At 36.1% G+C, this 24,305-nt stretch overlaps 2 protein-coding genes and 1 pseudogene across 10 annotated transcripts in view; 2 read left to right on the plus strand and 1 right to left on the minus strand.

The window, feature by feature from the left end:
* The window catches only part of ATP5PF (ATP synthase peripheral stalk subunit F6), a 985,871-nt gene that overhangs the window by 943,628 nt on the left and 17,938 nt on the right, over positions 1-24,305 (plus strand). The gene's annotated exons all lie outside the window — the stretch shown is intronic.
* GABPA (GA binding protein transcription factor subunit alpha) overlaps positions 1-24,305 on the minus strand; it is a 37,876-nt gene that overhangs the window by 6,494 nt on the left and 7,077 nt on the right. For all 6 annotated transcript variants that reach the window (XM_050784766.1, XM_050784765.1, XM_050784767.1 and 3 more), the window contains exons 3-9: positions 20,965-21,109; positions 16,662-16,746; positions 13,659-13,904; positions 7,615-7,809; positions 3,450-3,503; positions 1,522-1,662; positions 1,085-1,277 (exon numbers count right to left, since the gene is read on the minus strand). In XM_050784766.1, coding sequence (XP_050640723.1) covers positions 1,085-1,277; positions 1,522-1,662; positions 3,450-3,503; positions 7,615-7,809; positions 13,659-13,904; positions 16,662-16,746; positions 20,965-21,109 — 1,059 coding nt within the window. The remainder of the gene's footprint in view (positions 1-1,084; positions 1,278-1,521; positions 1,663-3,449; positions 3,504-7,614; positions 7,810-13,658; positions 13,905-16,661; positions 16,747-20,964; positions 21,110-24,305) is intronic.
* LOC126950760 (protein LLP homolog) lies at positions 2,523-2,876 on the plus strand (annotated as a pseudogene).

Consider the following 24,305-nt stretch of genomic DNA (forward strand, 5'->3'; position numbering starts at 1 on the left):
CTGACTACTGACTACCATGGTACTTTATAGTCCCATGTAAATTTTACAATTATCTTTTCAAGTTCTATGAAAAAAGTTTGATTTGAAAAATCAAAATTACCGCTGTAATTTTGAGGGGTCTTGTATGTATACAATCTGCATCAACTCTCAAAAATGGCAGCTTTAGTTCTGATTATACACAAAGAATCTTTAGACAGTTGGCAATGTGTTTGAGACTGAATGATAAATGATAAGCATATTGAAAACTAAACATTTTAGTTACTTATGAACTCTGAGAAACAACAGGTCATTCAGGAAAAGAATAATAACGGTCAACTATGTAATAATAGTTACATGGCCATAATACTCTAACAATGATACTCGCTGAACCAAAATTTCTATATAATCATATTGGGATATTGAGATGAGGAGATAGAAAGGGGAAGGGGGAGTGTGTGTGTGTGCTAAATTATAATCTTTCAGTGTGAAAATGGCCAAGTGAAACAAGAAGCAGTAAAAGCATGCTATTTAGAAAAACTTGTAAATTGCAGAACTACTATACTATATTCAATCCCCCCAAAAATCAGACATAATTCTGTGATATTCTTATATATCCTCCTTCTCAGATACTTAAATGTACTTGCTGAATTTCCATCACTGTAGTAGGCATAATTTCTGATAGTAATTTCTGTCGGAAAACTTTATACTACTTATGGAGTTTATATCAATGTAAAGATTGGATATCCAGATTTAGGCAGATTGTATAGAAAACGGGTCAATATTTTGCATGTAATTGTAAAAACAGAGGACAGTTTCTGCTTACTCATTAAAAATTAACAATTCACCTATGCAAATAATAAAAATCTCAAAAATCAAACTTTTTTTGACAGTATTATATGCTTTCAAATCAGATAAAAACAATCTTAGAGTAATTTTGTAAAAAAAACCGTACCTCAAAATTAAGATCTTTTTAAAAAGGTTTTTTAATTTGTAAAGAAAACATGAACAAGTTTTTAATATCATTACGTAACAATGCTTACATCTAGAAGCAGCAGCTATTTTTTAGAAAGGCATGATAACAGAAAAAACAGTAATAAAGGCTTACCTTAATGCACGACTGAGTTTCTCATAGTTCATTGTAGGCTTATTTTTACGCTGTCCCCATTTTTGTGCAACCAGTTCAGGCTGATTTAGCTTAAATTCACCTTCATCACCAACCCAAGAAATACAGTCTCGAGCATCCTTATCAGTAAGAAGTTCTAGCAAAAACTGCCATAGTTGGATTTGGCCATTGTTTCCTAAATTGATAAGAGGAACAAAGCATTGGCTATAGTGTTATAGATTAGCCCAAGGCAAAGGCAACAAACTGGTTCTTTGGTTCAAATCTCAGCCATGGCAAAAACAATTTTTGTTTTTCTAGAAATGCTGTCTAAATACTACCAGAGCAATAGTCCAAATTCACATTTTTCATACAGTGAAATAAAACAAAATATACCTAATTAGATAGATATATTTTACAAATACAAGAAAATACAAAAATACCTGTTCTGTTCCCAGGTGAGCTTCTATCTTCTCCTGAAATCCTCGGTGCTCTTTGCACTTTGGCTGCCTTCGCACTACTATTTATAACTTTAATGGTAGTAGGTGTAGCAGATTGCACTGATGCTGGAATAATTTGCACAGCTGCAAAGACAAGGGGAAAAAAAAATTACTGAAAGACATTATCAGTTTAACTAATGCCCTATGAATTACCCCAAGAAAGTACTTCACTACAAAAAGCCTCAAGCCACAATTTCAAACAAAATAACAAAAAAGGTCAGATGGTACAGTATAATGCTTGCATTACAGTTTGTGCATCTTAGTAAGAGCTAGTATTCTTGTTTGGAAATAACTCAGTGATGCACACACATTAGACAGAGTATTTTAACATGTTTGTTTTTAAAACATTTGTTCATAAAAACAGTTTGTCAAATATTGTAGAAAATGTGCACAAATAAGAATTCATACCACCACTTTGAGACTCTGGCAGTATCTGGAGTAAGGTTGAAAGGATGTTAGAAACCCTATGACACGAACATCTCACACATGTTCTTACAAATATTCACTCAATGATGTTCACAGCATTTAAAAAATACTATACAGCAATGAAAATGAATGAAACAGCTACAAGTATCAACATGGGTAATTTTCAAATGATAAAGTTATAAAAGAATATGTACAATGTATTTTACAGAAAATGCTTAAACATGTGCAAAACAATGCTATACAGTGTTTATGGTTACATAGGTGGTAAAAATATAAAATAGTAATAAACATAAAATTCAAGATAGTCAATTCTCTGGTAAGAGAGAGGAAAATGAAATCTACAACAGGTAAACTTGGTATATAAAATTTTATTTCTTATATGTACACAGGTGTTACACTTTTTGTGTATCTCAGATTCTTCATTAAAAATTTTAGCCAGTTGGGATCATCTTGTGACGTGTGTGTTCGTATCTCAGGTAAAACATGGCTAAAAGCTATGGTGTAAGGGGAAAAGAAAGATGTCCGCTGAAAAGGGAAAAAAATAATGCCCCAAAGAGCTCAGCAGGCTTAAAAGGATTCTCAAACTAGACAGTAATGTTTTAATGAAAAATGTTTAAGAGATAGCAACTGTGGTGTACCGAAACCCAAACATGCTAAGAGAAAATGCAATGTGAGGTAAAAGTTGGAAAATATGACATGAAAATGGAGACTGATACTAAGAGAAACAAAAAGACTCTTCTAGACCAGCATGCATAGTACCCAATATGGATGAACCAAAGGTAAAGAATAAAGCTGAATGCAAAGTGAGAGAAAAGAAAAAGGGGAAAAGCCAAACAAAAGTAGTGAAGGCGGCGAAGGGTTTGGCCTGGTAGACTCTTAAAACCTTGGAAAATGCCACATGGGACTGATGATCAATTAGAATGTATACAAATGTATACTTTTGATTGCAACTCTCACCAAATGAAAACTATTCATTTTCCTATTTTAACTTGCCTTTTTTCTTCATTTCAAACCCAGTGTAACTCCTCAAGTTTGTTTTGGACACTTGAATATTTTCTTTGCTGTATCCAAGCTATACTGATATTTTAATTGGATGCCACCCAATATCCAGTTATTATCAGGCATGAAAGTTCTGTCAGGTATGAATGTGGTTAGAATTGTTCTTACAACTTGGTAATTAACAGTCAGTAAAGATGAAACAAATGATGTCCTAACAAATTTTAGTGAACCCAGATACAAAGCAAGCTGTTATGTTAATCGCATCATTTAAAAACACGACATGAGTGGATCTTATAAAGTACTTGTGTTGAGCTCTCATTCCACAGAACAAAAGATATTTCGTGTGTGGGGAAAAAAATTTTTTAAATAATTTTCCTTTTTACTACCTTGCAGTATCAAATAAACATTTCTTCAATAAAAGGGCAAATATAGATACGAATACTCACGTTGATCAATTGTAACTATTTCATTCATCTGTTGTTCTTGACTTGCCAATACATCTGAAAAAAAAAACACAATTTTAAAAAATTTAAAACCAAAAACCCCAATCCAATAAAATCCAACTTAATAAACATGATTCTTTTAAAAAAGAACTCCACAATTAAAACCAAAACACTGAACTGAAACTTACTGGCATAAAAACATTAAAAATATTTGATAGTCACTTTAAAAGGAAAAGATACCTTTAAGAGAAGTAACACAGGGAAAAGCTCCAATGTCTTTTAGTGTTCAGTAAAGTTCTGCAGAGAACTATGGTTTTCTAAATGTAAATATTTGTATCAAAATCTGTATAAAACCATGTAAAAATATGGAAATCTTCAAGATCATATCAAAGATAAAATATACACCAAAATGAAATTATTTAGATATGGATCGCCACCAAAAAGGCCTCCTTCGCATTATCTGTTGTAACATCCGCTTTTGACTAAAGCTGCTTAAGCTTTTTAATGCTTCTACTTAAAGATAGCAAATTTTCAATACAATTGTAGTGGTCCTAAATGTCTCAATTAAAGTAAATAATTTCACATCTAAAAATATAGCTCCCCAAATAAAAATATTATAAAAGGTCCTAAGATAAGCCTTTACAGAACCATTCATTACTTATCTGTTGCTATTACCCACTTAAATGTTATTCTTTACCTCTCAAAGAACTGCACATCCCAGTCTCTTATTACTTCAGCCTACTTCGTGCCCATCATAAATTGTGTGCCTCTCTCTTAAAAATGAAACTATACCCTCCAGCAATCATTCTGGGTACTGAGGCCTGGGCTCCCAAGAAGACTCTGCTAAGGGTGCCTTGCCAGGACCCAGTTCCAGACACGCAGAGCTGGAAAAGGTTGGGCAAGTAAAAACAGGTCTGAATCCTACCAGATGGGAGCTTTGAGGGTCTGAAGACTGAGGACTTAAAACAATTATATGGGACTGGCTTCAGACAGATCTGGATTCAGTTCTCAGCTCTTACTGACTATATGACTTTGGTAAAATTACCAACCTCTTTCAACATTAACTTCCTCATGTTTAAATTAGACACCTATACTTATCGCCTCATGAGGTTATTGTGAGGATTAAAGAAACATGTTTTTAAGAAGCACAGTGCACAAAACAATTACTTTTCAGTCAACTGACAACCTCACTGTTTTATCCAGACTCCTAGTTCTGAGCATTCTCCTCCAGAACTGTGTCTCTCTTGAAAAAAAAAAAAATACGTACCTTATGTTTGTAGTAAATTTTCCTCAGAATTTTATAAAAGTTCCTCAAAGAGGAACCGTTTCATTTGAAGACTAAAGGAATTAGCCTCAAAAGAGGCAAACGAAAGCGTCACCATCCCACAGCACAGGCATAATCAACTTGTAAAATTACCTTCTACGTCCTAATTCTCAGATTGGAGTTTGGTTTGTTTCCTGGAAGCTCTCAAGACAGAAGGCAGACCACAGGGGGGAAAAAAAAAGCTTTTGAAAGACTGGTCCAAGACCAATCTCTTCAGAGTACAGGCACCCTGAATATCATATTCCTCCCTGAAACTCCCAAATCCTTGCTAGGCATAAAGGAAGCAGTCTTGAGAGGCAAAGCCCTGGGGGATATGGAGCCATTTTATGAAGAAACATTAGACACTACAGGAATAAAACAATTATTTTTCCTAAAGAAAACCCTCAGCAAACTGAGAACTTCCTATGCCTTTGGTGACAGAAGACAGAGATTCACACCGAGAAGGACATCATGGAACTGGTAGTACTGGAACATTTCCTAATTATCTCCCATGTATAGTAGGACGTGGATGAAGTTTCAGCAGAGCGGGGACTACAGGCAGGTGGCCGCTCAGGTGAATAATCTAATACAAATATCTGAAGAAGGAGCTCTACCTCTTCAGTACTGCCGCTTCTTGAGAGATCACTGAGGATGGATAATAGAGGCTGGGTTCTGTCCCAGAATCAGTGCCTTTCACAGAGAGGCTGCAGACTTCTCTCTACAGAAGGGACCAGATTACTGCATTGTGCTCAAAAAACCCTGTTCTGAGAAGTGAGACTTGTGAATTCTAGAAAGTCTGTTAGAAATACCCTTACACATCATCCTGCCCATCTCTCAATTCTGAACTGAGCACTACATTTCCAAGTCAGACAGGAATTCCCTGCCCAGGCTAAGTGAAGAACCATGGCTGGATCACCAAGAAATTCTGTGAGACGCTCATCTAGGCTGTGGGACTTTGTTGCTTTAAAAGACAAAGCAACGGTTCCAGAGCAGAGCTTTTCTGAGGAAGACTCATTCAACTGCATGGAAATGGAAAGATATACAAGACACCTTTGACTTCTGTTCTAGGAAAAACCTGTGAATGAACTTTAAAGTCTGAGATGCAATAAGAGAAGCAGAAAGAGACAGCCACAACGAAGAGCTGACCTGGGAGAGACTGGAAAAAACGTGGATTTGGGAAAAATGAAACTATCATCTATGCACTATCCTTGTTGTGTTCTTGAGATTTCTTACAAGAAAGTGTTTCAACAAACATGACTCACATGTTTCACAATTCAGAATTTACCTTATTCATTTCAAAACCTCTGCAGGGAAGGAAATCTGTGAAACCAAGGACAAAGCTTCAACCAAGACATTCAACTTATTTATCTAGTAAGAACAGACACTGGAAATAAATGCTGCAAATACAATGAATATACTAAGTCTTTTAGTATCATAGATACTTTAAAAAAAAAATCTGAGCGAATCTTTACAAGAATAAAATTATAAACAATGAGGAAATGCCTCTCTCCAGAGCTCACTTCTTATTCACCAGCAGAGAAAGCACTTTCAATTCCTGACCTCAAGTGATCCACCCGCCCCAGACTCCCAAAGTGCTGGGGTGACAGGAGTGAGCCACTGCACCCGGCCAGAGAAAGCACCTTGAGTGAAAACTGCAAGCATTGAATTAAGGTGGAAAATCCCTCCACCAGAGCTCTTCCGTTATTGGGTATATAATAGAACAAAATGCTATCAGTAACATTTTCATCCATAACTGATACAAAAGCAAAGTCAGAGTTTGTTGTATTCATGTGTTCTGAAAAATATGTGGGTCCGGCTAGCATTTCTGATATGCAAAACTGTCAAGGAATGGGTTGCTTGATTCAGTGTCTTAACAGTCACTGAAATATAAGATGGATTAATATTCAAGCAAAAATAATTTATTTTTGTGCCTTGTTTTCTTGGACAGCCAAGTAGTTTCCAAATTTCTCTGTTTTTTTTCCAACTGAGACTCTTGCTCTGTCACCCATGCTGGAGTGTCGTGGCGCGCTCTCAGCTCACTGCAACCTCCGCCTTTCAGGTTCAGGCTATCCTCTCGCCTCAACCTCCCAAGTAGGTGGGACTACAGGCACACAGCAACTTGCCCAGCTATTTTTCTGTATTTTTAGTGGAGATAGGGTTTCACCATGTTGGCCAGCCTGGTCTTGAACTTCTAACCTCAAGTGATCTGCCTGTCTCATCTTCCAAAGTGCTGGTCCAATTTCTTTATATGGTCACTGAATCATATTAATGTCTGAGGCCTTTTAAGTTGTAAGTGGAAAAACTTATAACCGGTGGCTTCCAATTCAAAAAGGTGGTTGCATACACTTCCTTCCCTCTTAAGACTCTATTCAGTTAATTGTAAAGACTTGAACAAAGATTTAATCTCATCAATAATGAAGAGAATGGGAAGGAAGCCACCTGCAAACAAATGATCTCTTCAGTTTCTAGATGAGCAGTAAATGTAAGAGCTGATCAAACAGAAGGCAACAAATAGAATATATGAAGAGGGCCAAGTGTAGGGTACAGCACCTGATTTAAGAACTTGGATTCTAATGTTAGCCTGGGCTTGTATCCTGGCTCTGCCACTTCCTAGCTGTGACTTTGTGGGGCTCTCAAAGCCTCACTTTCCTATCTAAAAAATAAGCAAAGTAATGATTTGTGGTATTACTATAGGAATTAAATGAGATAACATATAGAGCTTTCAGCATAGCATTATACAGTAAATAAATGTTAATTATTACTGCTTATTACTTATCATTATCAATAAACAAGATGAAAACAAAGTTGTAAGGAAATAAAATTCAGCTTAAATTACAATGTAAAGAAATAACTGTAATTTCATACATTTTCGGAGAAGTTCCAGATGACTCCAGAGAATTTCTCCCCGAGGCACCCGCTGAAAAAAATCTTCTTGGTTGAGACTACATAATTCTCTCCCCGAAATGTTGAGTGTGGTGAGGTCTATATCGGTCATGCTGAATTCCTTCATTACCCAAACCACCCAATGCAGGACTTGGTCTGTGGACCACTGTATGGGATCTAGAAAGAAAAATATTAACTTTAGCCTAGTTCCATTTTAGATACTGTGTAAATTTACAGTTAACTTGTTAATACACACACATACACACAGATGTTTTCTTTCCCTAAGTATGTGAGGTAAACTTATTATATGAAGCAAAAAACAAAAACAAAAATTTATGCTGTAATTTTCTCCTCAGCTCCTTTTCAATTTTGTAATCTAAATTTCTGATGGAGTCACTTGGTTCAACCTCAGTTGGAACTGTATCAAGAAAAACAAAATGCAAAATTGCTCTCCAGTGGGTCAAATGAAAGAATAAAATATGAGATTATTCTGTAGAGAATAAAGTAAATTATCCAAGTTTAAAAAAATTTGCAGTTGCATTGAAAAAAAAATCAAAAGGGGATTCTCTATTCTCCAAAATATGAACCATATCCTTTTTCCTCCCTTTTCCTTCCTGTAAAAAGCTGGCTGCTCCTGCATTTACCCTTATGATGCATTTCCAATAAATAAACATGGTAATTGCCTGTTTTACTCAGCTGTCCCCTCACAACACACTAAGAAATACAATAAATGTGTCCTGTAAAAACCATTATATCTTTAGAACCTAACAGTGCCTTGCTCATACACTTGTTTAATCTTAAAGAGTATATCCAAATAATTTCCTTTTCCCTATGATTTTTTACTATCTAATTGAATTCATAAATAAAAAAATATGGCCAATATCTATAACTATTACATTGCTGTATCACCTGCACCTAACAGAACATTCTATCTGTGTAAGTTTAATACATATTAGCTAAATTGGTTTTGGTTCTGGTACTCCCGCTTCAAGAAGATGATTTATTCAAATAATATTGCTTATATACCCAATAAATAAATGCTATTCAATAAGAAAAGTAGAAAAAAAATAACATTTAGGTATTGAGGGCAAATTATAGTGAAAATAAATCAAACATAAGAATTTTATAAAAGTTATTCAAAGAGGCAAAGTGCTATTGAAACTGAAACTATTCCATTTGAGACTAAAGGAACAGAGGTGCCCTAGCTTCAAAGAATACAGGATTAATAGCCATAGAATATATATTTTTAAATTTTTCCACAAAGAAGTTAAGGGAGGATTCTAGGAAGATGATGGCAAAGTTTTTTAATTTTTCTCAATGTACACATAAACATTAAAAACGTGACTAGAGGACAAAACCAAAAACCCACAAACATTTACATAAAACCAGGTGACAAGATATCTTCATGGACTTCAAGATACAAGAGAGTAAAGACAAAGCAGTAAGGGTTATAAGACCTCCATGGTCTTAGCTTGTGTGCAGGAGAAAGCAAAGGGAAGCAAGAGAAATGTGACCCACTCTGATCACAGGAAAGCCTGAGCACAGCCAAGAAGCATGCATTGAAAGTACAACAGGACAAGCTGAAAGCAACGCTAAAAAGCAGTTTTGCCCAATCCAATAGCCGCAGTCTGTGTTAAGATTTAAAGTGCTGAAGCAATGTAGCACCTGGGTGTTTTTCAAACTGAGCCAAGAACCACTTCCAGGAGAATGGCCCACAATAAGGAGAAACTGGCAGAGTAGAATTAGAGGTGAGCAGCAGAGGGACGCCAAGGAAAAGGAAAGAGAAGGAGAAGGCCCAGGTAAAAGTCAACAAGAACTGAAAAAGAAAGTTCCCTTATCTGTGAATACTATACTAATGGAAAACAACAGAAGCAGAGTTAAATTAGAAAAGCTATCCTGAATCACACCTCTTTTAAAAGAAAAAGAAAGATAATTTTACATAAAAATTTAAGAATAAAAAAAACTCAGGGAAAAATATAATTTGTCTGATTTGTTTTCTCAAGTATCAGGACTTCTAGTTTAACATAACTAATTGGCCATCCATGTTCTGCCTCTTTTCTCTCAGACTCTAGTGAAACAACAGTAAAGGAATTTTTTAAGGATGTAAAATCATAGGAACATGAGTACAAAGCGACAGGCATGGATGAGAGATTTAATCTAATGTTTTGAAGACAATAAACAGAGTGGTAATCGATTTGGCAGAGGGGGGGAAACTATGACCTAAAATGTTTGCCAAGGAGGATACCAGTAAGAAGTGAGAGAATTCCTGCTCGCAGAACCCTGTTCACCGGTTCAAGTCATGGTGGTTCTGAGTAGCAACAGAGGCTTAAAGCTGAAAATGAGGAGACTGATTTAAAGTAGATGGTGTGGTTAGAACCTTCAGGGTCTTTCATTTGGGGCGCCAGTTAAATGGGCGTACCCCACACATGTGGACACCGGGAAAACATTTATTAATATACGGGGAGAGACATGAAATGAACAGACACCGAGAGAACAATTCTCAGTAATAAAACCCTATAAACTGAAGAGTGAGACCGTCTCTACGTCTTCTCTGCTCCACTTCCTTTTCCAGTTCCAGAACGCAGTATTCACATACACACCGATCCCAAATGCTCACCCCATCTTCTGCTGACAGGTATCTGCAAAAAGATCTATAAATACTGATACGTTTGAAAAGAACTCCTTTGCCTTTTTTTTGAGACCATCTTGCTTTGCCACCCAGGCTGGCATACAGTGGTGCCGTCACAGCTCTCTATAGCCTCAGACTCCAGCGCTCAAGCAATTCTCCCAACTGAGCCTCCCAGGATATTGGTGTATGCCACTACACCCAGCTCTTTTTTTTTTTTTTTTTGTGGAGACAGTCTGGCTATATAGCCCAGGCTGGTCTCAAACTCTTGGCCTCAAGAAACCCTCCTACCTCAGCCTCTCAATGTGCTGGGATTACAGGCATGAGCCACCACACCTGGCCTGAAATTCTTTTAATGAAAGAGTCAATGCCTCATTTTATCAGCATATAGTTATCAAATCCTTCAGAACTTCACATTAATTAGCTTTAAAGTTATTTACTCTTATTTTTTTTTTCGAGATGGAGTCTCACTGTGTTGCCCAGGCTAGAGTGCAGTGGTGCAATTTCAGCTCACTGCAACCTCTGCCTCCCAGGTTCAAGAGATTCTCATGCCTCAGCCTCCCAAGTAGCTGGGATTACAGGCATGTGCCACCACGCCCAGCTAATTTTTATATTTTGAGTAGAAACAGGGTTTCACCATGTTGGCCAGGCTGGTCTCAAACTCCTGGCCTCAAGTGACCCACCCGCCTCAGCCTCCCAAAGTGCTGGGATTACAGGCGTGAACCACCACACCCGGCCTGAAGTGATTAATTCTTAAATGTGAAAAGACGGGCAAAAATAATTAGATATTTGAGAGAGGTTAAAAACACCACAAACAAAAACCACAAGAAAAGCAGAATCCACAAGAAACAGAAATACTGCAGTAAAGCTTTTTAAAAGTTAAAACTATAATCAATATACTCAAAGTAGTAGGAGAAAACATGACATTGGCAATATAAGATCAGAATGCTACAGAAAGGCACAAACAAAAACAAAGAGCCCTTGTAAATTAAAAATCAGATAGGTTATATTATAAAGACAAGAAAATCTGGCAGAAAGTAGTGCAGATAGGAAAGACGAAAAATAAACAAGAAAAAAGATGCAGCAGATCAACTCAAGAGATTCAACAGGAGTTCCGAAAAAAGAACACAGAAGTATTTATCAAAAGAATGCAGTAAGAACATCCAGAACTAAAGGTGACAATTATCAAGATCAGGGCTGTCCAACAGAAATATAATGCAGACCATTATGTAATTTTTAATTTTCTAATAGTTACATTTAAAAAGTTGGTGAAATACATCTTTTTTTTTTCATTAAACTCACTATTTATTTATTTATTTATTTATTATTATTATACTTTAAGTTCTAGGGTACATGTGCATAACGTGCAGGTTTGTTACATATGTATACTTGTGCCATGTTGGCGTGCTGCACCCATCAACTCGTCAGCAATAATGAATTTATTTTAACTTAATGTTCCAAATGTTATTTCAACCAGTAATCAATATAAAAAATTTAAAAAGATTTTACATTCTTTCTTTTAATGGGTATTTTACATTCATAACACATCTTAATTTTGACCAGGGACACTTCAAGTGCTCACACGTGATGAGTGGCTACAGTCCTGGGCAGTAGAGGGACAGACTGAAATTCTACACTAGCTGTCTGGTTCCGTAGCTCTCTTTCAGTTCCATGGGTAAGCTCTATCATTTATTGTGTATCTTTTAGGTTTGGTTTAAAGAAAGAAAAAAATGTCTTAGGGAAAACAGCAGTTCTATAACACAGCCTTTCTGTCATCAGCACTGCTCCCCAGGTACAACCTTGTCTCTAAAAATAAAAAATAAAAAAAGGACAAAAAACCCGACAATACTGTTTCATTTACAAATACACTGAGGTCCCCACCAACTCTTGGATGATCAATAGTATTTATTTGTTACCCCAGCATTCTTCCTCATCCGCCCCCACTTCTAAGATGTCTATTTCTTATAATACTGTTTTGTCTCACCAACTCTAGTTACTTTTGTCTAAATTTAAGAATGATCCTCTGATCATCACATTTAAGAGATATAGTGAGCATTCTTTGACTTTCTCGGCAGCATCTGAGAGTCTTGACCATCCAAACTCTCCCCTCAATTTCAGTGACACTATACATATAAGTTATTTCTTTCTTTCTGTCTCTTCAGTTATTTCTTGTCTCCCTTTTCTCCAACCCTAAATGTTTATAGGGTCTAGGATATATGCTTTAGTTGTGTGTTCTTTTCCATTCCTTGCTCTCCATCAGGGACTACGTAGACTTTTATAGCTTCAAATACAAATTCAATGTGAATGAGTCTCATATAACATCTTTGTCTCCAGCCCAAATCTTATATAACTGAAACCATTTTCTGGCTACCTGCAGCTGAATATAAACTTTCACCTCAAAATCAAGTGCTATCCACCTTCTCCTGAAAAAAGCATTTCCTATACCAGACTTCTCTACTTCCCCAACTGGGCTATTGAAGGCATGCTCTTTCTAGTGCACCATCTTAATTAAGCCCAGCATTTAACATGGTGCCTGGCATATAGTAGTGTTCACTAAACATGCAATGATGATGGAACCAATTTTTATCAAGATTATTACTGTTTTAGTCACCAAGATGAAGCTTGAGAAGTTAGATCAATACTTGTATCTTCTCTCTCTACTCTCATAAAATCTGTCAATCTGCTCAGTCCTATTACTGTTTTCATCTACTTTTTCCTTTCTACTCCCAAAGAAATCACCTATCATCTAGCCACAATTATAATATGCTCCTGTTTTCCCTTCACTCAGTCTCTACCTGTTCCAACTGACACCATATACCACCACCATATTCATTTTCCAATTATTTTCATCAATCAAAACAGTTCTGTAATGCTACAGAGTAACTCCTTAACCACTCAATTTTCTCACTACTCACGCATACCCCCAGGTCTAAGCTTTGCACATAACACTTCCTGTCTTAAATGTCTTTCTCTGCCCAATAGTATCTTATTTATAATAAACCTTATTTATAATAAACCCTTTTCACCTTTCCCTCAGGGCAACTAGGATCCCTTTGAGATTCCAATAGCATGCTGCTTCTATAAGAGTTACTGACAGTTTAAAAACATGTTACCTTTTACAGCAATTATCACTTTTCATCTATCTTCTCTCTCTTCAACTACACTCTCAACACCCTAAGAGCAGAAATTTTTTAGACTTCTTTGTACTTCCGGCACGCAGGACTGAATTTGTCCACCATATGAGCTTAAATGTATATTACAATTAAAAAAGAGAGATAAGAAAATCAACATTCATTCTAATAACTCTACATGTAAAATAGATTATAACTTACCCTAGTGTCTTCTATGTCAAGCTTAATTCCTACTGTTCTACCCAATATAGAATTACGTATTTCATTACCATAGGGTATCCCAAGGTGTTCTTGTTCTTTCCTATAGCCTTCCAGTGCAGCAGCCCATCTTGTCACTTGTTCTGAAGTTTCATCTGAAATGGTTGTGATGTGTTTTGTGCCATCAAGAGTTATCACTTGAGCTTCTTCAACAAGATGTGCTTCTGATTCAGCATGGTGGGCATCTGGATCAATAACAACCTCAACAGTGTCCGCAGGTTTAACAATTTCAAGGATGTTTAACTTTGGTTCAATTCCTTAACAGTGGATAAAAAAAATTATGAATCTAAATGAAAACACAGAAGTCACCAAAACATAATTTAGGGTATATGTTCCAAAATGGTAGAGAAAAACTACATCGAATAAAGCAAATGTAGTAAAAGTTAACATTTGGGGAATCTGGGTGAAGAATATTCAAGAATTCTTCTACTAGTCTTGCAACTTTTCTATAAGTTTAAAATAATTTTATAAAACATAAGACACACACAAACCCTACCTATAAACATCATTAGAAAAAAAGTACCTGTTCATACCACAATAAAAATAAAAATTACCAATATGAAACAAAATAAAAATTAGACTATGCAGAGTATAAACAAGCAGCTACCTATCCTTGGAATTTCAAAAAATCCTTCTAAACAAATTAAAATTATTTACTGACTCAGTTTTTCTTTTTAAAGGACAAAGTAGATGTGTTAAAAACGATGCCAAATTTGCTAAATTAAATTTACCATTAAATTCTAATTTTCATTTTAAATTAGATGAAGAAAAACCCAAATCCTGAATATTTTAAGCTCCTAGTATAAAGGTGTTAAGAATTGTAATTCCTATGGAAAAGATAAAGATAAATAGTTTATTAATACAAAGGCTCCTCAACTATCCAGAATCAAAACACTGAAACCTGTTTCAGAAATTATAATTAAGAAATTATGCCATAAACGCAGTTATTTCAGTATGTGTGCAGTACTCTCTATAAGACATACTATTATTTATCTGTTCAAAATGGAATTAGCCCTTTATGAAATAACCTCAGACTAAAATGACAGCTCTAAGACACTATCATATTATATAACTGCTTCTGTTCCTTACTGAATCTATTACAATCTATATCAAAATTCAATCAAAGTACAGTTTAAAGAAAAAGCACAACTCAACTTTGATCTTCTGTGAAAACCAGTATTGCAAGAAACTACTACTATCATTCTCAGGTGGTATAAACAGAATCACTTCTCAAATACACATGATAAAAATAATCAGAATCAAAAGTATTTTTTCTTAAAATCTATTTCCTAATCCTTCATCTAAATTTCACACGTTTATGGCTTTAAGTAAACTCTTCTTAAACACACTTGCATCAATAGGTCACTAGGCTTTTGAAGATAAAAACTACTAATTTATTTCCTGTTCCCAATAATCAATCCTGAGGAAATTAAGGATCAGAAGTACGTACCTACCATTTACAGAGTCTGAAGAAAAACGTGGTTTGTGAAACGTTAATTGTGAACAATATATGTTAGAGATGACATTATTCTAAATTTTAAAAAGCTAAAATTCAACCTACCAAAAATAGTTTCCTAATTTTCTTTTCTAACTTGGGTATTTATACAAGTTTAGTAAAATACTGTAATGAATAAGGCTGACTGGATGATTCTATTACAAATTCTTCTCTCTATGCTAAACTGTACAGACTGGATTTCCTTGCAGCTAGGGTTCCAGGTGTGATTTAGGCTTTAGAATCACTGGTATAAGCCTTCTATTTGGAAATGAGTTGAGGGGGCAAGCAGGCAGATCAGGGGTCCCCAAAACCCAGGCCACAGACCACACAACAGGAGATGACTGGCAGGCGAGTGAATGAAGCTTCATCTGTATTTACAGCTGCTCCCTATCGCTCACATTACCGCTTGAGCTCCACTTCTTGTCAGATCACTGGCAGCATTAGATTCTCACAGCAGCGCAAACCCTATTGTGAGCTGCACATGTGAAGTATCTAGGTTGCATGCTCCTTATGAGAATTTAACGCCTGACGCTCTGTCACCGTCTCCCATCACCTCCAGAGGAAACTGTCTAGTTGCAGGGAAACAAGCTCAAGGCTCCCACTGATTCTACATCATGGTGAGTTGTATAATTGTATCATTATATACTACAATGTAGTAATAATAGACACAAAGCACATGATAAATGTAATGCGCTTGAATTCCCCTGCCCCAATCCATGGAAAAATTGTCTTCTGTGAAACTGGTCCCTGGTGCCAAAAAAGGTTGGGGACCATTGAGGCATATGCCATCTATTTTGTTTATTGATTGACTGACTGACTGAGACAGAGTTTTGCTCTTGTTGCCCAGGAGGGAGTGTAGTGACACAATCTCTGCTCACTGCAACCTTCACTTCCTAGGTTCAAGTGATTTTCCTGTCTTAGCCTCCCAAATAGCTAGGATTATAGGCACGTGCCACCACGCCCAGCTTATTTTGTATTTTTAGTAGAGATGGGGTTTCACCACATTGGCCAGGCTGTTCTCAAACTCCTGCCCTCAAATGATCCACCCACCTTGGCCTCCCAAAGTGGTAGGATTACAGGCGTGCACCCCCGCAGCCAGCAGACATCCTATTTTTTTTACTAGTGTGGATCACTGTAAAGGCAACATGGTTTAAGTGACAGCCACCATGGTAGCTTCCAGGTGTTGTATTTTCCAGATCATGGCAGGGCAGCAGCTTCCTTAGCAGTCCAGCTCTGCAGTGTGGCTGAGGTACTCTTAGGAAGTCAGCTGGAACCTGCTGACTTCCAACACGCTCTGTGAATCTGCTATTTACTACCATATCATATATCCTTTTAGGATTAAACTAGGTAGAATGTGGTACACTCTCTGTTTCACCCTGTCAAATACAACTATGAAACCCAAAGCAGGAATATTTGGCTGTCATGTCAAGTAATTCAGACAACCATCTAAAACACTTATAAATTATATCAGAAAAACATGAGCTAAAATTTTAAATAACTATCATGAAAAGTAACTTACCTTGGTAAGAAATTACCTGTACACTAAGCTGTACAGTTCCATCTGTTTTTACTCCTTGGTCAAATAAACTTCGTTCTGGATCCAGCTAACCATGGATAAAATGAGTAAGATTATTTTAGTGCAATCATTAGATTAAGTCCCTTGCCTTTGGTTTAGAATAAATGGATGTACCAAAAAGAACTTAATTACTGAACATACTAATTAAATTATAAGAACACATTATCTAGCTTGTCATATTTAATTCTTTGCCAAAATTTAAAATATTTTCACTACTGAGGAAGTAATTCAGGACAGCATACCACCAAATTTGTCATGTCAGTTTTCTCTATCTCTGGAGTCTAGTTTGGGATTTTAAATAATTCCAAAAGTCAATTATTCATTTTGAAATGTATTTAAAGTACACTATACCTGTCATGAATAAGAGTGTTTAATTAGTGGTGATAATTTATCTAAATATATTAACATATTCTTGCCATATCTGCCTTGTAACAAGCGCTACATATTGAAGATAAGGGTTTACTCTAAATCTCTCATCATAAAGTTAATAAAATTAAAGCACTTATGACCTTACTACCTAACCTAGCTATAAATATCTTGAATCCTAATTCTGTATCATTTCAGTATTAGTGTTTTTTCCTTCATATATCCTTAAAATGAATGTATTTCACACGATGGCAAATTGATGTTAATTCTGACTTCCAGACACTTTCTGTAATCAGTTTATAGACAGGCTTCCGTTATAATCATCTCGCATAATTTATAACTGTGTCTGCATGTCATATAGCTGCAGGTCTACTCTCAATCCCAATAATTAACCTGATGGTGTCGTCATGGCACAAACATATGACAAATGACTATGAATCTAACTTGAACAGGGGATAAAACAAACTGTGTAGGGCTGGGCATGGTGGCTCACACTTGTAATCCCAGCACTTTGGGAGTCCAAGGCAGGTGGATCACCTGAGGTCTGAAGTTCAAGACCAGCCTGGGCAACATGGTAAAACCCTGTCTATACACAAATACAAAAATTAGCCAGGAGTGGTGGCGCACGCCTGTAATCCCAGCTACTTGGGAGGCTGAAGCACGAGAATCGCTTGGACACGGGAGGTGGAGGTTGCAGTGAGTGCCACTGCACTCTGCCTGGGCGATAGAGCGAGACTCCATCTCAAAAAAAAAAAAAAAAAAAAAGACTGTGTCATCTTGTAGACAGATTAAATATGACAGTTACATCCATTAATATACATTTCATTAAAAATTGTCTTAAGGTCAAGTTTTTTCTCCTTGTCTGGTGGACGCTGGTATTATCCACTAGAAGATATGGCAAATGTAACTCTGAAAGTATAAGCGCTCAGGTACTGAACTAATTATTAGCAAGTTCACTAAAAGCCAGAATAAGGACAAAACTCAAGCCTGGTATTTGATCTTGTGTTAACATTCTTCAAAAAAGTGCAACTTAGCCATTGTTCCCTCAGCTTTCAAGTCAGCCCACATCTGAAAATATAAGAGCATTACCATAAGCAGCAAGACTTCTGATTCAAATGTATGTTTGCATTGACATGAAGAACAGAAGTGGTGGTCCTCATATCCTTTTTAAGGAGGAAAGGGGGACAAGGAGTAACGTAAAATGCCCTTAGTTCCAAAGCTAGCCCTGAATTCTACGACAATATGAATTATAAATATTACCATTTATCCAACTAATATTTACTAAGAATCTGGAAGAGTTTGGGTAATCTGCAGGCCATACTTTCATTTTGGATAGGTCAAGTATTAAAAAGAAAGCAATAAATGTTACAGCTGAAAGACAACTAAGAGATTAAGTCCAGATTCCCCTTTACTTTACATATGAGCAAACCAGGCAAAGTCCAGTGACACTGAGTTATATTCACTATAAACCTTTAAAAAAGTTTTTTGTTTTTTTGCCTCAAACAAGTGAAGAGAGTTCTGGAATCACAGAGGTCTGGGTTCAAATTCCAGTATACCCCTTTGTAGCCACACACTGGGCACATTATTTAACCTCTTTAAATCTGTTTCTACATCTGCAGAATGTGACTAGTAATATGCTGATTTCAAAGACTGATGTGAAGATTACATGAGCGAATTAGAGTGTTTTGGAAGTATTTTTTTCACTCAATGCACCTTGCCCACATAGCTCAAGTTCACCAGTTTTTAATAGCTACCTCAAATTCTATTCTATGGAACTAACATATCAAATCTCATTTTTGGAACATTTGAGGTGTTTTCAGTTTTTGCAAAGCCATGAACATCTTCATGCATATACCTTTACCCACCCAGGTGAGCATTTCTGTAGGAATAATTTGCTGAAGTGGAACTGTTAGCTATATCACATTTAACATTAACAGATATTCAATGGGAAGTAGTCTTCCAAAAAGACTAAGTTAATTCATCCTGTCATTAAGAGAAAAATACTTTAAATCCTAAAATTGTAACATTACTAGACCTTCCCACATTCCCTAGTTTTGGAGCACTCTATCATCCCTACCCACCACCAATTACTAGATTTATATTGAAATGAAAAGATTAAAGTATGGTTAAAAGGCAAATGAAATGCACAAATTTTGTTAAAACATTTCAACATACTGTACAACAGTATTTTATTAAAAATAGTAGCAGCATATGATGATTTGAATTTTTAAAAAACTAACACAAAAGTTCTGTAATATAAGGAATACCCATATCACAAGGCAGGCAGGGGAAAGAGTAAAGAACGATCCAAAAGATGACACAATATACATTAATCTAAGTTAATAATAAATATATAAATAATATATATTTATTATTATATATTATAAATATATAATATATATAAACATATAATATATATTTATAAATATATATTTATAAACATATATATTTTTATATAATATATAAATATGTAAAATTTTATATATAATACATAATATAAAATCTTATATATAAAAAATATAAAAATATTTATATATAAACATTTATATATATATAATGTATAAATACATATATAAATAAATAAAAATAGTATAAAACTCAGCCAGGTGCGCTGGCTCACACCTATAATCCCAGCACTTTGGGAGGCCAAGGCGGACGGATCACTTGAGGTCAGGAGTTCAAGACCAGCCTGGGCCGGGCGCGGTGGCTCAAGCCTGTAATCCCAGCACTTTGGGAGGCCGAGGCGGGCGGATCACAAGGTCAGGAGATCAAGACCACAGTGAAACCCCGTCTCTACTAAAAAAATACAAAAAAAAATTAGCCGGGCGCGGTGGCGGGCGCCTGTAGTCCCAGCTACTCAGGAGGCTGAGGCAGGAGAATGGCGGGAACCCGGGAGGCGGAGCTTGCAGTGAGCTGAGATCGCGCCACTGCACTCCAGCCTGGGCAACAGCGTGAGACTCCGTCTCAAAAAAAAAAAAAAAAAAAAAAGACCAGCCTGGCCAACATGGCAAAACCCCCTGTCTACTAAAAATACAAAAATTAGCCAGGTGTGGAGGCATTGGCCTGTAGTCCCAGCTACTCGGGAGGCTGAGGCAGGAGAATGGTATGAACCTGGGAGGTGGAGGTTGCAGTGACCTGAAATCGCACCAGTGCACTAAAGCCTGGGTGACAGAATGAGGCTCCATTTCAAAAAAAAGAAAAAAGAAAAAGTATAAAACTCTAGTATGTATTTAATTATATGTTTAAGAAAGGTCATGGAAAACTGTATGGGCAATTCTATTTTTTTTTTATATACATAAAAGTACTATACTTTTATACATAAAAGTACTACCTATCTTGAAAACATACTGCAAAATATGACTCGGAATATGTTTCAGACATAACATATTATAATACTACCATGAGTAAATCCTTTTACAATAAATTCCAGGACCTATCAGTTAACATTTAAATTCTTATCCAAAACCTACTGTCAGGGAAAATAAAGGTAAAAGGGAAATGTGGAAATCATTTAGTTAAATGATACATTTGAGAAGTTAGAAGCTGGCTAGAAATATACTTCAGTTTCAAAAGTCAATGTGCTCCCTACTATTACTACTTATATTTAAGCTTTGATTCTTATTTATTTAAACTTCTCATTTTATATTTGTGAAAAGTAAAAAACAAATGTTTCATTTGTTTTAGTACTAAATTTTTAAAATATAATTTTAAATGGAGAAAATTTTGCTTGAAAACCTTATTTCTAAACACTTAAATTTTACAGTAATACCAATCAAATCTTACAGAGATAAAGTCTAAAGCTATAAAGAAAAGGCTAACAAAAAAATATTCCTATGCAGACTAAAATGTTGCAATACAAATTTACAAAAATAAAAATTACCTGGATATCTTGCAGGCAAATTTCATGAGCATCCAAAGAACACTGTAGTCTTGGTTCTAGCAGTTTCTTTAAATTGCCTATTGGTTCATTGATGTCTATGGCCTGGCTTACACATTCAGCTGGCGCGTAGGTTTGTTCTACAATGCTAAATGTTAAAGATGTAAGTGCTAACAGTTACATTTTTTAGCCTGGATTTCAAAGTAACAATATGCTAAAAACATAATCCCAAACTAAAACACATTTCTGGTCTTTGAAAAGTCATTTCTACATAGATGCTGTGGTAGGCTCACCCCCAACTAGTATTGCCAAAATGAACACTGAATTTCATAAAGAAATGCTAGCTTGAAATTTAAAGCATCCTTGTAAATATGCCTGATTATGTATGTACATACATATGTGTGTATGTGTACACATATAAATATTGCACATACATTATGTTTGCATTTGCATTATATTTTCAAGTTATTTTGAAGAATTTTAGACCCAGAAAGGAAGACACATTGTCTCCTCAAAATCTGTATGCCATCTCTACTAGTCAATTTCCCTTCCCCACATAAATAAAAATATAAAGATATAAAAATAGAATAAATTAAATAAAAGACTTTCCCTTTAATTTAATATGAACACAACTGGTTGTAATCAGGACAGCTCCATGTTCAAAAAAGTTTATATTCTTCCTAAAAACTGTCTTAGTGCTCTTTCATATTATTTCACACTTTGAATTCAAAAGGGTTAAAATCTTTGGTAAGTAATCCTATATATCTCTTACAAATCCTTATATAGGACCAAATAGAAGACAAACACTAAGTAATATTTGCTGAATTGGTAAATGTGGAATTCAATTAAGTATTCCAACATGTTTAATTTAAACATGATTTAAATCTCATTTGTGATTGTCAAAAACAGTATGCATTAAAAAATCTGGAGTCTTCACATAAATTACAAGTAAAATGAGATACATACACGATAGTCAATGAATGTATATAACTTAAAATTTTTTCTAAAACATTTATTTATATTTTAATTTTAGAGACAGTCTCCCTATGTTCACACCAGGCCAGCCCCAAACTCCTGAGCTAAAGTGATCTTCCTGCCTCAGCCACCCAAGTCGCTGGGACTACAGATGTGTGCCATTGCACCTGACTTAAAACATTTAAAATTTATAAAATAGACCCCTCATGATTAAAAACAAGCTTATTTAAAAATACTAGTATACTATTGTTATTTTTTAAGGTTAAAAAAAAAAAAAATCTTAAGTAAGCCTTTTTACCAAAGTCTTCAGCTATAGCCATGGTAGGTTGCTGTTTTTTTTTTTTTTTTGAGATGGAGTCTTGCTCTGTCGCCCGGCTGAGGTGCAGTGGCACAATCTCGGCTCACTACAACCTCCACTTCCTGGGTTCAAGCAATTCTCCTGCCTCAGCCTCCCGAGTAGCTGGGACCATAAGCATGTGCCACCATGCTCAGCTAATTTTTGTATTTTTAGTAGAGATGGGGTTTCATCATGTTGGCCAGGATGGTCTCGATCTCTTGACCTCGTGATCCACCTGCCTTGGCGTCCCAAAGTGCTGGGATTACAGGCATGAGCCACTGTGCCAGGCCAGCTTTTTCTTTTTTTGTAACAATTATTCTTGAGATTCAGATGTCACTTTAAAACAAATTTTTAAAGAACTATTTTATACTAGCTGAACATTAAACATTTTTCTAAAGTTTTTATTACTATCATTAAAACCTTGGAAGACTTCATACAAATATCTAAAGTACCAATTTCTCTTTAAAAAAAAAAGTAGATGATCTCAAAAAACTGGACCTAAATTCCTGTACAGCAAAAATCTACATTAGGTAAATGTCAATTACTGCCTCCTTCACATAGGTCATACATATTAATTACCGATCTGTCGCCTAACCTAGACTATCCACAAAAGGTCGGATAGTATATACTTTAGACTTTGTGGACCATCTGTGTGCATGCTTGTATAAACACAAATATACGCATGCTAGGCTCAAAGAGGGCTCCTAATGATTCTTAAATGCATGCCCTTTCAAAGTTCCGCCCCACACTGTACCAGGGTTGGACTGTGCGACCAGAAGACTAAGATAAAGTGGTATGTCACTTCTTAGATTACTTAAAGACACTGGGGCTTTCTACCTTGCCATTCTATGTCTCTCAGACCATTTGCTTTAAGGGAAGCCAGCTACCATCCCATGAGCAGCCCTAGAGACAGTCATGTGATGAGGAACTGCGGTATCCTGCTAAGAGTCTCAAGCATGACTTTGGATGCAGACACCCGAGCCCTAGTGTCCAGTCTTTAGGAGACTGCAGCCCGGGCTGACAGCTTCATTGCAGACTCATGAAATACCCCCGAGGCAAACCACCCAGGTAAGTTGCTCCCAGGTTCCTCCGAGAAACAATGTGCAATAAAAAATATTGGGTTTTTTTTTTTTTTGAGACAGCATCTTGTCCTGTCACTAAAGCTGGAATGCGGTGGCACAATCATGGCTCACTGCAGCCTTAAACTCCTGGGCTCCAGCAATCCTCCCACCTCAGCCTCCAGAGTAGCTGGGACTTAGGCACATGTCACCAGGCCAGGCTAATTTTTTTTTTGCATGTTTTATAGAGACAGGGTTTTGCCATGCTGCCCAGGCTCGTCTTGAACTCCTGGGCTCAAGTGATCTGTCCACCTCAGCCTCCCAAAGTGCTGGGATTACAGGCATGAGCCACTGCATCTGGCCGAATGTTGGGCATTTTTAGTTTCTGAATTTTGGGGTAATTTGTTACACAAATATCTATACATGAAATTCCACAGAAGCATGCATTCCCTCTTTCTTATGCTGGAAAAACTGGGATAAACAAGTTGAAAAGCTCTATTAAAAATTTAAGGTTTTAAATCTCAACTGTACTCTCAACACTCAGTATCCTCCTTAACCTTAATTATCTTGTTCAGTTGCACTGCAGAGATTTCTAAACCTGTTACTCTACAGAGATTCTCTATTACTTTTCAGTCCCTTTTACTGTCAGTTTATTATCTCCCCTCCTACTCCACAGAGTAAAATAGGGATCACTAACTACTACTTTCCTCAATCTTCTTGTTGACGCCCAAATGTCTATTTCTACTCATGTTCTCTCCTTGGATTCTGAACTCACTACTACTGTCCTCCTTTCAAATAAGTATGATTCCATTATTATTCCAAGAATTAACACTTTTCACTACACTTTATGCTTAGTACTGGTCACATAATTACTCATATACCTGTATGTCTCCTCAAATACAATGTGGCCTTTATAAGGGCAGATTAGTATCTTATTTATTCACATATTCTTGTCAATTAGTTGTTTACAACAG

The sequence above is a fragment of the Macaca thibetana genome, chromosome 3 (assembly GCF_024542745.1).
Source record: "Macaca thibetana thibetana isolate TM-01 chromosome 3, ASM2454274v1, whole genome shotgun sequence".
In the NCBI taxonomy this organism is placed as follows: Eukaryota; Metazoa; Chordata; class Mammalia; order Primates; family Cercopithecidae; genus Macaca; species Macaca thibetana.